The sequence below is a fragment of the Callospermophilus lateralis genome, chromosome 1 (assembly GCF_048772815.1).
Source record: "Callospermophilus lateralis isolate mCalLat2 chromosome 1, mCalLat2.hap1, whole genome shotgun sequence".
In the NCBI taxonomy this organism is placed as follows: Eukaryota; Metazoa; Chordata; class Mammalia; order Rodentia; family Sciuridae; genus Callospermophilus; species Callospermophilus lateralis.
Window position 1 is genome coordinate 54,165,285 of NC_135305.1, and position 16,500 is coordinate 54,181,784.

Here is a 16,500-nt window from a genome sequence, read left to right on the forward strand (position 1 = left end):
CATGAAATTCTAAACTAATGAAGTTTAACTTCCAAAATCAAGTTCAGCCACCTTCTCACCTATTACTTTAAAACTTTATGCAGATGTGACCTGCATGTTACTATAGAAGTAGGCATAAATATATAGAATGAATTTAAAATGTCCTTTTAACCAGCCCTCCTGTTAACTACTGACCTCTCTTCCCTTTTTCAGTGAAGAGCCCAATCTGCCCTATCGTGTGACATTTTCTTGTAACTGATCTAAAAACAGTAAACATAAAAAATGCTAGTCTAGTAATAGAGAAGTTCTAAGAAACAAGTCTATCTGAGACAGCATTATGATACAAAATTGTTTACCACCATTTCTGGGCCTATATCCTCTTTTGAGGTTTTTAATCTAAAAATTCTGTGCCTATGGCAGAAATGACCCCCTGGATGTCAGTAAACATACACCCACACCAGCATCCTCATTAGTTTCTCACCAATTAAGGACAGAAAGGCTGGTGAGACCTGCCACCAAAATTAGACAAAATTTCTACTGTGGTATTAGTAGATTAATAATGCTCATCTTTCAACCCAGCTAGAAATAAAAACTATCTTTCTACCTCAACATTTAAGACAAACATTCTTTATAAATTAGCTTCGGATTTCTATTTGCATACTAAGGGAGTGAATGCACAGAAAGTGTTTCCTCATATGATATGAAAATATTATTAGAGTATAAAGTATAAAAATGCTAAGAAATAGCATCAATACAACCTTGAAAGTTTGTAACAACTGCTCCCCATCACTGCAGCACAACTATGGGGATAAGTCAAGATCATTTTAAACAACTACTTGCTGAAACGTACTGAATTGGTTCTTTTCCTTTTCCAACAATCAGGATTTAAACGTTTTTGTTCTTCAGCCAAAGCCTTTGCTTCTAATGTATACATCCTTCTCTCTTCATTCTTCATTTTCTTCCACCTGTCACCAAGGATCACACTTATGGCTCTGGAAAATAAATATTTACACAATGTTGAAGACAAGAATTTTTCACAAAATTCACATCAAGTGCTGCTACTTGAGGAAGAATTATAGTTAAAGACAAAAATCTTGTCCAACATAAAGAAGGGAAAAGGTCAAGGCTGTCATTCATTTCCAGCAAACTCCCAAGTCATATGGTCCATTTACCATAATCTTGACATTTAAAGCCTCCGTGGAATCATGCCAATATTCTCAATTGCAGAAAGACATCTAAAAGGGCCAGAAATCAGGTATTTTAAAAAGGATCAATTACCACTGGATCTATCCTGGTATACCCGCTTTTAAAAGATGTTTAAGACATAAAAGCAGACAGTATGCAGTATCAGTATAAAGTATTCAACTTGTATTAAAAACTGGTTGTACTTCTAACATATCAGTTATGATCCATGTCATTTTTTATCCATGCAACCACAGTGATTAACTATGCTTGCCTTAATGTTTATCTTATGATGTTCTTATCATTTAAACTGAATTAAAATCAAAAGGTTAAGAAGTCAAATTAATAGGATGCATCGTGATAGAAATTTGTAACTATTTTCCTATTCATAACTTGTCACTCTGCTACCAAGCCTATTAAAATAGTCTCACCCCAGGTCACACAGACATAACTCCTCTTCTTTTCTAAGAGTGCCTAACCATTCCATGACACTCACACAAGACAGAAAACCTTAGAATGACTACACAAGTACAAACCAGTGATTTTATACTGATAAGGAAGGTAGACTGCCATCTATGCTTTAGAAGATTGTAACCACGGATTCTCACAAAGAAATACATAGTAAGTATAATTATCTTTTGTCAACTATGTCAAGGTGGTTAAACCTTGCACTATCTTCTTTTATTAAAAAAAATTTTAATAAATGGACATGGGTACCATGTAACAGTTGATTTATTTGCCACTTAAACCAGTAAAAACTATTCACATACACACCCTTACCTCAATTTTACAAAATATATGAGATGTTTTTGAATGGGGTGGTTATGTAATACTTGGGAAACAATTTACTCCTTAAGTTAAAACACCATAGATACTGAAATTTATCTATATTCCCTTTTTTTTAAAATGTCTTTTTTATATTTACTTATTTTTATGTGGTGCTGAGGATCGAATCCAATGTCTCAACGTGTGTGAGGCAAGTGCTCTGCCACTGAGCCACAACCCCAGCCCCTATATTCCCTTTCTTTATAATTATAAAATAAACGCACTGTCTAAATATTCAGTTTTGTAGTGAATTTTTCATCCAGGTTAATGTTTATACCAACTTAAAAAAAACTATATATCTCTCTGAACTATCTATTTTCATCTACTCCCTCAATTTGCCAAATGAGAATCTCTTTATTCACTGACTCAGAACATCTCTCTATTGGAGAAAGGGAAAAATAATCCTTTTTTCTGTGTGTGTGATACTGGAGATTGACTGCAGACCTCAAACATGCTAGGCAAGCACTCTATCACTGAGCTACATCCCTAGCCCATAAGTTCACAAATATGAGATTTTTCCTCCTTCAATTTAAAGATAGATAACCTCTGATATCCTTTGATGTTAGATGATGATTAATAGATCACATGGAAGCAATGCTAAAATGCAAAGAAAAATAAGACCTATGAGCAATAAAGGGAATAATCTGACACACAGCCCTTAAAAAACAGAAAAAAATATATATAAAAGTAAAAATGAGATTTATACTCTTAATCAAACAGTTCATTTATCCAGAATTATAAATAAATTTATAAAGCATCCCTGCTGACACTCAGGGGTGTTAGGGGATAAGACTGATTAATGTGGTATAGGCACAAGAATCTAGTAGCTACATGTCAAAGGACACTAACAATTCAGTACCAAATATGTGCAACAAGAATGCAGCCCTGCACCTGTTACTAACACTCTATGGATGGTTTCTCAGATAAAAAATTACTTAAAAAAACAAGAAAGTTAAAAGTTATTCTTACAAGGTCTTTAAAATTTTAAGTGTATTTCAATATTACATATTACTCACCAGAGAAAAGATTTCCAAACCGAATTTTTAAAAAGCACTATAGTTAAACCCACTTTTTTTTAAACTGATGAAGAAATGGAAGACTAGAACTTTAATGTCCAAAGTCACACAAATGACACACCCAAGAGTTCAAAAACTGCACTGAAAAGGCCCTTAGAATGCTTTACTCAATAATTCTACAGATTGTAAAGAAATAACCAGATGCTAAGCCAAAGCTATTCATGTTACTTGTAATATATTGTAAGGGAAACTGTGTAGTAATGCAAAGATGCATGTAGGATGAGAACCTTTTCTTCTAAAAGGTAAATACTACTTAAGATCTCAAAATACTCAAATCTGAATTTACAACTGAATTGTGTGATTAATCACTTAACTTATGGTACCAAAGGTAAATGAAATGGCTGTTTTGATCATTAGAGAAATAGGAAGACTGGAAGAAGAGAGCTTTAACATAAGAGAGAATATGATTGGTTTGAGAATGACAAAGGACTCAGATGAAGTAAGGCTACAGGAAACAGTAGGCAAGATTTGAGTTCATTTTTATTTCTGGGCTCTACTGAAGACAACTCAAAAGTCAGTCTTTTGACAAATCTGGCAGCTTAGACAAATTGCCAATGGTTGTACATTTCTATTAAGACTCAGTTATAAAATCCTTGAAATATGACACAAGATAGTGCTAGATTTCTTCGATAAAGATACAATCTACCAAGTAAATGATATTCTTATTTTAAAAGGTAGATCCTTGCCACTGAAAGAGCCCAATGTATTATCGGTCCATTTATTGTAAAGTAAAACCTGACCCAAAAAATTCCATTTAAACTTACTTTAAGGTCAACCTAATAGGAAGAATTCAATTAAAGCTATTAAAAAATAAAATTTACGTAATATCCCAGTTACCGTGAAGTGTTCTGAAATATTAATAATTATAATCAGAATTATTACTATGTTTACCTGTTATCTTTCCCTGGATACATCTGAGTATATTCAACTCTGTATTTTTTGGCAAAAAGCATGAAGGCATTCATTGGTCTTTTGCACTTATTAGGAGAAGTGGCACTCACAGTCCCTGAGCTGTGGTTTTTGACAGCTTTAGCATACAAAGAATTGGAAGAGAGCTGTGATGATCCAGGTGAGCCACAGTTTTTACTGAATCCAGATCCTGCAAAGTCTTGACCACCAGGTCCTCCACAAGACAAAGATGCACGACGCTGACGAGCCATACTACTTAACACATAAACTGCAGAAGAATCCATAGGTGTGAAGTCATAGCTAGAAAATTTAAGAAATTTTATTAACATGGTTTTAATTCAATTTGGATTATCCAAATTCTAAAAAAACAGGATAAAAAATATCCTTAACATCTGATTAGAGAGTTAACACATCTTTCCTTATATAGTTTTCTAACACTACTTTTAACTTTTGCCATCAATAGTTGCTTGTATAATAAAACCTTATGTATGCATTGACTAAAATAATTTTTTAAAACTCTGCAAATCATGAAAAAGTTTGAAACAAAAAAGACTCCAAATCACCCAAAATAATCTAATTGGTGTATTTTATTCATAGTAACTCCTTCAGATTCCACAAAACCCATTTATCCTTTAGATTCATTTTTTGATAAATCTGACAATCTGATTTTGTAGCCTATAGGAACCTAAATCTAGAAAAATTAAAAATGGGGTAGCAGACAGATACTAAGGACTAACTACTACAGAGGACAAAAGGTTATATAAGGGCAGCCAAAAGCTGTTAATGTAGCTAAAGGAACTTAAAGAGCACTATAATCTGGTAATCTGAATAGGTACAGAGTCCCCAAACAGGCCCTTTCAAGAATTATAACATAGCCTAGTATATTAAAAGTTCATAGTAAAAATACACCTTCAATCAGGAAAGGCCCTGTTTTCTTTTGTGAATTCAGTTTTACATAAGCATAGAAATAAGCTGTCCATATTCTGTTTCCTTTCTTCACTAAGTTTGCTTAGAGAATACCATTACCCCCTCATTTTATATGAAGAAAACCCTGAGACATAAAGTAGTATTCACCCAATGCCACACTACTAGGATCCAAATCCAAGAACTGTCCCTCTCCAAAGCCCCAGGTCTCTTCACCAATACATGGGGCATTGCCATTGACTATAAACTCAAGGTAAACAAACAATGAGAATATTAGATGAAAATATGAGTAAATGTAGACTAAAACCTAATGATATACCAGTCAAAAGAATTAATTTTTGCTTCAACAGTGTTAACTCTTCCTATAATTCTACTTTCTTGTCAGAAAACCTTTTTATTCAGTGTTTATTCTGAACACAGCTGTTCCTTTCCCTGAAACAGAAATTCTGGCAATACATCAAAACAAGCTGATATTAATTATAGGAATAGCATCTGCCCAATGATGCTCAATCACAAACTGTGTTTACAAGCTTATCAATTTATTGTTGACTTCTGGCTCTTACCAAGCTAGAAACAAATATCCTTTTCTGAAAATCGTAATCCAAAACCCTGCCCTGAATCCCTCCTTGTACCTGAGTATTTATTCCAGGTTTCTCCTGGACTGTTTGTTTTACCTCTCTTTCCTTTCTGCCCTCCCTTTACCAGGCATCATCTTCCTAAGCACCCACAAATCATAATCTAATCACGATGAAATACTCTTGAACAGATTGGAAGAGTTAAATGAAGCAGAGGCATACCATTTACTATAGTGAAAATGATCTCTACCAATTTTCAGCCATGCAATCAATGTCTTTGTTCTTAAAGGTACTACATGAAATAAACATACTTATGACTCCAATATTAATAAATGTTGGGGAAAACTTATGTCTCCAACATTAATAATGTTGGAAAATCTGTATTATTTTCAATAGATAAAAAAGCTTAAGCCCCTCCCATATAAAGTTTAGAAAAATAGCAAACTTAGGCACTGTAAATGAACAGGACACAAAATTACTCATCTATACTAAAGAACATTATAATTTAAAAAACCAAAGACTAAGAGTAAGATAATTACTAAAATGTGAAAACTCCACCATCTAGTGACACAAATCTATCCTCTATTTCCATTATGGATACAAATAAAATATTCAAAGAACTAGACTGGAAGCTAAGAAGCATGTTCATGTCAGTTCATTTTTAAATTAATTCTAGAGAATGTAATAATGTAAAATTGTAACTGGGTTCAAATCCCAGTTCTGCCACTTACTAGTAATAGGACCTTGGGCAAGTAAAATAAAACATCTAGCCTCAGTTTATTAACTGTAAAAAAAGATTAATAGAAACTATAGCAATGTTGCTGAAAAAAAATAAATGTAAAACACTTCAGGCAGATGCTGGCACTTAGATTAGTAGGTAAGAGTACTAAATTCTTTACAAGGTCAATGCCTGAACTGGGCATGTTACCTTAAGATCCTCTCTCCCCCCCCCCACCCCAACACAAAGACAGTGATGAAGTGTGAGTAAATTAACATATAGTAGAATCTCAGTAAGTTACCACATTGCCTGAAAAAAAAAGCTTTACAATCTCCAAAGTGACTGTTATAGCCCTGCCTGGTACTTCAAAGGTTGGCCTCAATTATCAATTTCTCAGAATGGGCTTCTTCAAATTCTGCTCTCACTTCTACAGCATAATCACAAATTGTGTTTAAAAGCTTTATCAATTTATTATTGATTTCTGGCTCTTACCAAGCTAGACATAAATGTCCTTTTCTGAAAATCATGATCCAAAATCCTGCCCTGAATCCCTCCATGTACCTGAGAATTTATTCTAGGTTTCTCCTGGACTGTTTGTTCTACCTCTCTTTCCTTTCTGCCCTCCCTATACCAGGCATCATCTCCCTAAGCACCCAAATCATAATCTAATCACAATAAAAGTTCAGTCAGCTTCATACTCCTTTTTCATGGCTTCTCATAAATGAAACTGCCAGCTTCCACTCCTTTCAGGGAGAGGGAAGAAGGCATTGCTTTTATATTGCAGACACTCAACAGTAAAATAAGACCATTGGCTATGGTCATCTTAACGGTATTATTCAAAAGGAAGAGGGATTAAAAACTTGGGACTCTTAGAAAAACAAGAGGTAGATAGCCAAGTTTTCCTTTTTGCTTTAAAAGTTTTGCATCATGCAATACTTGATATGTTAAAATGTATGTAACAAAAGTTATGAAGCATAAAAAGAAATACTAGTGAATCCAAAATCTAAATTAAATTGAGTATTTCTAATATCACTAAAATTACAAATTTACTATCTCCAAATAACTACTCTCCTTAGTGGTTTACCATTCCTTCATTCTCTCAGTAATTTTATTATAAAAATAATATACTGGTTATAAACAGTATAGTAGCATCTTTATTTTATTTATTTGATTTTATGTGGTGCTGAGGATCAAACCAAGTGCCTCATATGTGTGAGGCAAGTGCTCTAACACTGAGCCACAGCCACAACCCCAACCCAAGCTGTTCATTTTATTAACATAATAATGTTTTGTGTAAAAGACTTAATAGGACTGGCTGGGCAGGTGACTCATGCTACTACTGGGGAGCCTGAGGCAGGAGGATCACAAGTTCAAAGCCAGCCTCAGAGCTTAGCAAGTTCCTGTCTCAAAACAAAAAACAGGCTGGGGATATGGCTCAGTGGTAAAATACCCGTGGGTTCAATCCCTGATACAAAAAAATTATTTATATATATATATATAAAAAAAAAAATAGGCCTGACAACTATCCTTTCAAAAATCTACTTACTGGGTGGACCTTTGACTGCCACCTAGGACTTGAATTTTAAGAGAATTCTCATAATTTCTACAAATAATAAGAGTACTTTACTATGCTTAAATTGTATACAAATAATACTCTGAACACCAGATTTCCTTTTGAAAGTTTGGAATCTGGGTACATGCCAGAGACAGCCTATGTGACCAGCCCAATATTCTGGGTCCTGAGTGTCCAATAAACTTCCCTGGTAGAAAACATAAATAATTTCATAATTCACTGCTAGGGGAACAAAAGAGTTCCCTGAATGACTCCACTGGGAGAGGTTCCCTGGAAGGCTAGCTTCATCCAGACTTTACCCCGTGTTTTTTCTCTTTCTTTACTTTGTATTGTACTCTTTTGTCTTAATAAATCATACTCATAAGCACAAGTATATGCTAAGTCTTGTGAGATCCAATCTGACCAGCAAATCATTGAACATGGGGATGGTTTGGGAAACCTGACATGATTATATAATGTGTACCATATATAATATATAAAGCTTATATAATACAACGTAATTACATTTATGTTATCCAATACATTTCTAAAGAACAGGATTCCATAAAAAGAATTATACTATGTATGTTTCTAAGACTAATTTTTTATTTAACATTGTTTTTAAAATAGATCCATGTTTTAAAACGCGTAGCTAAGGTTCATTCATTTTTCTACAGATAGAAAGAATTCCACTCTAAGATTGTATCACAATTTATATGGTAAAATCCAATTAACTGTTATTAATATTGTTTCCACAATTTTTGCTGTCATGAGCAATACAGCTATGAACTTCTTTATGTATCTCCTTTCACGAGTCTACAAAAATTTATTTCTCTAGGGTATATATTATAGGAATAGAACTGCTGATATTCACTATTACAATATAAAGTCAAACTATCTCCCCAAACTTTTCTATCTGGTTACATTCTTACCAAAATATAGGAATAATCACTGTAATCCTTAAAATTTGTCTCATTTTCTACAGTTTTTCAAAGAAGAGTATATTTAGCTCCAATTACTGAGCAAATGGCCTATGTCAAGCCCTATGCTAATTGCTTTTTAAATAATAGCCTCAATTTTCCTTATAATAAATGTAATAACCTTATATTAAATAGAATAAAATGAAATCTATATGCTAAGAAACTTTTAATTCTCTACTTTGGGCCCATACCTACCTATGGATTTGATAACTATCATAATGAAAGAATAATTCTTAAAATCCCTAATATCTACATATATGCTTTCTTTGGATAACTTGTGGGAATAGATGATCAACTATCCCATTTCGCCCAAGACTGAGGAGTGGCGGGCTTTTAGTGCTAAAACCAAAGTCCCATATAATGGGGAGAGTTGATCAGCCTTTCTGAGTTTTAGGACTTGTGGGGTTTTGTCCTATTCTGCCACTTACTAGCAAGATGATCTTAGGAAGAACAGTGTCCCTCTCTTAAGTCTTTCCCAATGTCAATTTTTATTTGGTGTTAGTTTTATTATTTGTTAAGCCATGTAACTAATGCTCTTGGTCAAAATGAATATTAAACGAAGATGTAGTTAAGAATCACACCCGCTAAAAAAAGAGGAAAAAAAAAAAAAAAAACAAGGACACGATTGTGGTCTGGTTCGAAACAACTACTTTTCTTTTCTTGTTTTGTTTTTGTTTTTGTTTCCGGTACTGAACCCAGGGCCTTGTGTACTCAGTTACATCCCAGTACTTTTTAAATTTTGAGATATGGTCTTGCAAAGTTACCAAGGCAGGCCTCCACTTGCAATCTTCCTGCCTCAGGGTGGCTGGTATTTCAGAAGTGTGCCAATGCACCCAGCTGCAGTTTTTTGATCTATTTTTTTCAATATACCTATGAAAGTTGATCTATTAACTAGTTCATCATATAACATGTGATATTCTTCCTAATCTAATCCTAAACATCTTATAAACTCACTTTCCTATATGAGCACTTTATACAAAATTCATTAGCTTATATTTTTAATTGCCTGATTTTTTTTTTTGTTTAATAGTGTGTGTGTGTTTATATACTTTACGTCATTCTTTCAATTTTGAAATCATTAAGGTTTTAATTTCCTAAATGTTTGATGTAGCAATTGCTAGGGATATTAAGGATAAACTTTACTAGAAAACAAATGAAAAAAATCCAATATTACCTTTTAAATGTATCAAAAACACCTGAATCATCAAAATTAATGGCATCAGGGTGTCCAGGAGGTAGACATACATCGCCAATATGAATTTCACAACATGGAATGCCATGCTGTACCACAGTCAAGCTTGGGTAAAATGATGACCAACCTAAAGTTAAACAAGAGTTGCATAAAGAATGAGAATTGACAGAAAGAACCTAAAGTATGTTATAAGATATATTTCTATATCTTAAAAATAAATTTACTATTTAAAATCACAAAAGATATCATCGCAATAAAGAAAATACTAGGTATTTCCTTTCAGCAATGTAAAAGCCCTCGATGCTAATTTAATTCATCATTTTATCTATATAAAGATCTCTACCAATTAACCCTTCTATTCAGTCTACGAAACTGTAAATGATAAACGGTGATGAGACCATGAAATAGTCCATGAATTATTAAAGTATGCTTAACGTGGTGTAATTGTAATAAGGCTCTTAAGAGTGACTCAGGTTTTTAGCATATTTATAGCTCTAAACCAAAATTGTGGTTATCGAATACTCCATTCTCCAAACTATACTAAAATTGTTATTTTTAAGCTTCATGAATCTGAAATTTCCGATATTCATAGAAAGTAAGAGTTCTGTCCAATTATTGCTAAGATACTTAAGCACTATTAAGTACTATTAGAAGAATTTCCTATAGTAGTTTAGTTTGGAATAAATTTTCTCTTCAATTTGTTTTTTTAATCATCAAAGCCATAAGATAAAATGAAGAAGCATTCCTTAAAAAGTTACTACACATTTGGGCTAGGGTTGGGGCTCAGTGGTAGAGCACTTGCCTAGCATGTGTGAGGCACTGAGTTCGATTCTCAGCACCACATATAAATAAATGAAAAAAATAAAGGTACATCAATATCTTTTAAAAAAAAAAAGTTACTGCAAATTCAAATGAAGCCCTACCTTTATTTTTAACATAGAAAGGGTGGTCCAGTTTACACTCTACAGTAAGTAAGCCATCTTCTACTGTACCAGGATCAAAAGTCAACTTCAGTACAGACTCACCAAATGATACACTTTCTTCATGTGATAACAACTTTAGACCATCAGAACCATAACCCTGAAAACATATGCATAGAGTGAATGAATTGGAAATGCTCAACACACAGTGATGTTTCCATTATGTGTAAGACTTCGTGGAAAAGGTAAAAAGAGCTTTTGACTGAGCAGTGAAGAAAGACACATATGTAAGTGAGTAAAACATAGAAGGTAGCATGGAATAAGCATTTTTAACTCAAGTATAAATAATGCTGGTGGAGTTTAGTAAAGGAAGATATTGATTCCAAGAGAGAATAGAAAAAAGATTCTAATTCTACTAGAACTAAGATTTAAAAGATGATGGGCTGGGAATGTGGCTCAAGCGGTAGCGCACTCGCCTGGCATGTGTGTGGCCCGGGTTCGATCCTCAGCACCACATACAAAGATGTTGTGTCCGCCGAAAACTAAAAAATAAATATTAAAATTCTCTCTCAAAAAAAAAAAAAAAAAGATGAATGAAATTTAGGTAAAAGGGCATGCCTTGCACCAGGAACAGTTGCATTTAGCAACTTCTTTGAGGAGTGCTAAGTATTTGCTAAAAATACAGTGAAGTCCAGGTTTGGGGCAAATGTGACTGAAAAGGAGAGGTCAATTAGCAGAGGGATCTTAAAGACAGTCAAGCGCTTAAACTTTTCATTTAGAAGATACTGGGAAGTCAATGGAAGTATTTTATTAATATGACTGTGTGTGTGTGTGTATTTATTTTAGTTATACGTGGGCACAATATCTTTATTTTTTTAAATTTATTTTTAGGTGGTACTGAGGATTGAACCCAGTGCCTCACATGTGCATGGCAAGCACTCTGCCACTGAGCCACAACCCCAGCCATAGACTGTAAATTTTAAGATGATAATGACTATAAAATACAAAGGATATGCTCATATTCAATTATTTGAGGATACAATGAGAGATACACCTGACAGTCCTGAATTGTCAAGTGCACTGTAGCAGAAACAGACTAAATTTCAATTTAATGAATATTTGTTGAGCATTTAGTACACTCCAGGTGGTGGGCCCTGAAAATACAAACATTAACAAGACACAGAAAAATAAATACACTGATAGCTAGATTATAGTACCCAATCACTATTACAACAGAGCATGAACAAAGTAATGAACTGACAGAGAATGACTATTGAAAATCTTTATGGAAACAGAATCAACTGAGTACAAAAGGGAGAACAGGGAATAGTAAAAGACAATTTCATGATTTTGAATACGATCTTCAAGAAGATAATAACATTTTTAAAAAAGGAGGAAAGTAAGCCAGAAAGGTAAAGAACAAGGTATGTTATGGTCATACTAAGCTGAGTTTGAAGAACTAAATGCTGTTCATGTAGAGATGCTGTTCATGTAGAGATGTCTTAACATGCAATTGGAAATGTATAGCTATAGGTTTGGGACATATTTGTAAATAATCAAACTATAAAATCTTCTCTTACTAGAGCTACAAGATACTTTGAAAGTAGTCCAATTCCATTTTACAGATCAGAAAGCCAAGGCCCAGAGGGATTAACCATATGCTTAAGCTCAGACACAAAGTTTCTAGAAGAGCTAGAGAGAAGGCCCAGGTTCCCTGATGCCAAGTCCACAGTGTTTTCCACTGCATGTATGGAGGTGCTGCTGACATATAATCAACAAACAGTGGTGAAGAGAAACAGAGCCTTGTATTAGGTACCCTTGCCACTGTAGGCAGACAAGCAGTAGTCAAAAAGTCTGAGAACTATGGCAGTGTTATGCTACTTAAATCACAGGAAAACAATGTCAGGAATTAACCTGGTGTGTCAATTGTTGCAGAATAAATAAAATATAAATAAAATAATAAAACAAAAGTTTCCACTCCTAGAAATTAAAATAAAACCAGTAAACTCTGAGACAATTTTAGTAGGGTAGTAGAAACCACAGTCAGAATACTATGTACTTTATTAGAAGGAAGAGTAACAGCAAAATGGGGACAACAAAGGCAGCCAAGTTGAGACTATTTTTCTACTAGTTTTCTAAGCTGAATGGTTGAGACTACTCAACAGCAAAAGAAAACAGAATCAAAAAAGGAAATTTTAAACAAGCACATTTCACATCCCTATTTTCTTTGCCTACAGTGAAGACAGAAAAATTTAAAGATTTCAAAGTAAAAGGAGTCAACAGATATTTACCCTAATGTTGATCACTACTGCTTTTGCTTTCAATTTGGAAAATGATAGTATTTTATGGACTCATTTAAAAAGTAACAAAATAATCAATTGTTAATTACCTATAGAGGAATTAAGCATTTGTAGACTAAGACAAGGCTTTGATTAGTTTATTTATTATTTATTTTTAATGCCAGGTTAAAATGACAAAGTATAAAATGTAAAATATACAAAATATGAAAAAGTGCTAAGATATATACTCTTTATCCTATTTTGAGAAAGTATAATTAATTTAGGTAAGTCTAAAGTCATCACTACTGTCCATCAAGCTAACAACAATGCGTGGTCATAAAACTTCTACCTAAAATATAAGATGCCATTGAAACATAAATATTTGAAAGATCAAAAATTTGTAAACAATTTTAAATCAACCTTGTGAGTGCCCATTTGGAGTTCCTCCTCATTATCACAGCCTTCAGCTCTAGCAAAATCTTCAACATCTTGCCATTCCTTATTGCTTCCCTTATGAAAGCACAGTCGTGTGCCTAAAGTTTAATTAGAAAACAAATATTAGACATGTGAATTAGTGAGCAGCACAAGTAAGCTGTAAAAACTGCACATTTCTTTACCTTTCAAAAAACAGTGCCAAACAGTTGAAGGCCAGGAATTGCACCATCCCAAATCATCATCATCTGACAGGGAGGACATACAGAAGATGCCAGATTCTGACTCACTATTTGCCTATGGAGAAAAATATTATAAACTTGTTTATTTTTGTTTTTCTAATATATCTTTTTTTTTTTTTTTTTGGTACTGGGGATTGAACCCAGGGCCTTATTATGCAAGGCAAGCATTCTAACAACTGAGCTATATCCCCATTCCTCTAATAAATCTTTTAATACCCATTTTCCTCCCAAGCTTCCAAATAACTTCATCATTCTAAACTAAAAGGGAGAAGAGGGGAGGGGAGGGGGGAGGGGGGATAGTAGAGGATAGGAAAGACAGCAGAATACAACAGACACCAGAATGGCAATATGTAAATCAATGGTTCTGCAACTGATGTGATTCTGCAATCTGTATATGGGGTCAAAATGGGAGCTCATATCCCACTTGAATCAAAGTGTGAAATATGATATATCAAGAACTATGTAATGTTTTGAACAACCTACAATAAAAATTAATTAAAAAAAAATAAACTAAAAGGGAAAACACTTTCAAAAACTGAAGTTTCTGTACTTTTTGGTTTTGCATTCCCATATGTAACACACTTTCCTATCCATAGAGCTGTATATAAAATCCAATCCATATCACTAATAGAACAATTTGAAACAATATTTCCCATCTATACAGTCTTCAAAAGAATTTCTTAAATGTTTTGTTAATGTATTCAACTGTTTGAATAAATTTAATAAAAGTTTAACCTCATGAATAGACTCACCCTTTCATGTCTTACTGGTGTTTCCTCCTTCCAGTGGTGGTGAGGGAAGGCTGACTCACTCTTTGAAGAAGAGGACACTGGTGGAGGTCGTGCATAGGAATGTAAACTTTTGCTTGTTGCTATGATGTGTACAGGAGATGATCTAAAACAAAGCAGCAAGTTTTACTATAAACCATAGGTTCTTAAAGTAGATCCTTCTTTTTGATGAAAAGAACATCACATTCTAAGTGCTGATTACATTTAAGATAGCTATGCTAACATCAATAAAGAGCAAGATGTTAATTATAAAAATGTTATTGCTTAACTTCTTACCCAAACCCACTTCACATAGCAGATTTAACAATTTTTATTTACTTATTTTTTGCAGTGCTAGGGATTGAACTCAAGACCTCACACACTCTAGGGAAGCACTCTATTACTGAGCTATAACCCCAGGCCTTAACAGTAAATTTTAAATTACCACTGTTTCATTTATTTATCCCATTCATTTTTATCTCAATACAAATAAATGTGTGTATTTTTATTCATAAATGATAATACCCCATTGCAGCTTCCCATTCATTTCCTTTTACTTTCATGTACTCAATAAATCTCAATATGTTTACAGCATCTTAAGCTTAACGTGAGCAACACTCAACTGCTTATCTAGCAACCATTTTATCATTGGGCAGACACTACAAACTGCCTTAAGCAAAAATGCTTAGACTTATCATGGCAGAAAGCAGTCTACTTGTCATTCCTTGCAACTGGACACTACATTATATTTTTTAATAGAAACCCATTGAAAAGCAACTACACATTATAAGGTCTAGTTATTTCTCTCCTAGGACCACCTTTAAAAAACCTGACCTCTTCTCATCAAGTCTCTTTACCAGGTAGTTCTCCCTTTAAAGAAGCTTCCAAGAATATACTTTCACAAACAGACCCAATTTTAATGAGAGTGTGATAGTAAGAAACAAACCTACAAGAAATTAGAGTCATATGTGAACACTGAGAAGTTTGAAAAGAAGTAGAGCAGAAATGCCAAATAAGAATGTAGTCCTTGGGGCTGAGGTTGTATCTCAGTGGTGGCGTGCTTGTCTAGCACCTGTGAGGCACTGGTTTAGATCCTCGGTACCACATATAAATAAATAAAATAATGGTATTGTGTCCACCTATAACTAAAAATTATTTTAAAAAATGCAGTCCTTAAAAGAAATTTTATTAGCCCCTCAATTTTCATTTTATCCCCATTAACATTATTATTTCTATCTATGTAAAAATGCTCTTTTAAAGAGAAACTATGAAACTACATTTTGTTTTCATGTTTATATCACTCCTTAAATTAAAAAGCCCCTAAAGTTTCCATGCATTTTAGCATACTCTCCAATCACTTTTAGACTGCGAGAAACATGCTAACATCTGCCCACCTTCTTTATTACACATTTAGATATGCATGAAATATTAGAGAATGGCCAAATGGCTTTAAATTCCTTTTGTTCATCCTTGACTTCATGAATAATGGATTTTTTCAGTTCTTCTATTTAACAATTTAAAACAGAAATTGTGATATTCTAAAAAAGGTATGGGGACAGTACTGGGGTTGTAGCTGAGTGGTAGAGCACTTGTTTAGAATGTTTAAGGCCCTGGGTTCAATCCCTAGCACCATCAAAAATGGAATAACAAAATATAATGTATGGAGCCTAAATATTCTATCAGTGTACTCTATCATTTTTTACTAACAGTAATGTAAATCTGGGCATTTCTCTATTACATACTGCCTAATTTAACCCACATGTTTTTAGAGATAAATAATGAAATGTTATCCACTTAGGTCTCCTGAGGAATGATAGTGGGAAGCTTTCATAATTTCACAGTACAGCAACTCATTTTCTTCAACACTGGTCTAGATATATGAAACAGTAATTTTATCAAGAGAAGTCCATTTTTTTTTAATATTAAAAAGATTTGGGAGGGGGTTTCT

At 33.6% G+C, this 16,500-nt stretch overlaps 2 protein-coding genes across 4 annotated transcripts in view; one reads left to right on the top strand and one right to left on the bottom strand.

Moving 5' to 3' along the window:
- Window positions 1–16,500, top strand: part of Cog5 (component of oligomeric golgi complex 5) — a 356,605-nt gene that overhangs the window by 331,013 nt on the left and 9,092 nt on the right. The gene's annotated exons all lie outside the window — the stretch shown is intronic.
- Window positions 1–16,500, bottom strand: part of Hbp1 (HMG-box transcription factor 1) — a 30,986-nt gene that overhangs the window by 1,316 nt on the left and 13,170 nt on the right. For all 3 annotated transcript variants that reach the window (XM_076834519.2, XM_076834527.2, XM_076834531.2), the window contains exons 4-10: window positions 14,538–14,679; window positions 13,729–13,840; window positions 13,532–13,644; window positions 10,836–10,992; window positions 9,895–10,039; window positions 3,954–4,271; window positions 830–971 (exon numbers count right to left, since the gene is read on the bottom strand). In XM_076834519.2, the coding sequence (XP_076690634.1) occupies window positions 830–971; window positions 3,954–4,271; window positions 9,895–10,039; window positions 10,836–10,992; window positions 13,532–13,644; window positions 13,729–13,840; window positions 14,538–14,679 (1,129 nt within the window). The remainder of the gene's footprint in view (window positions 1–829; window positions 972–3,953; window positions 4,272–9,894; window positions 10,040–10,835; window positions 10,993–13,531; window positions 13,645–13,728; window positions 13,841–14,537; window positions 14,680–16,500) is intronic.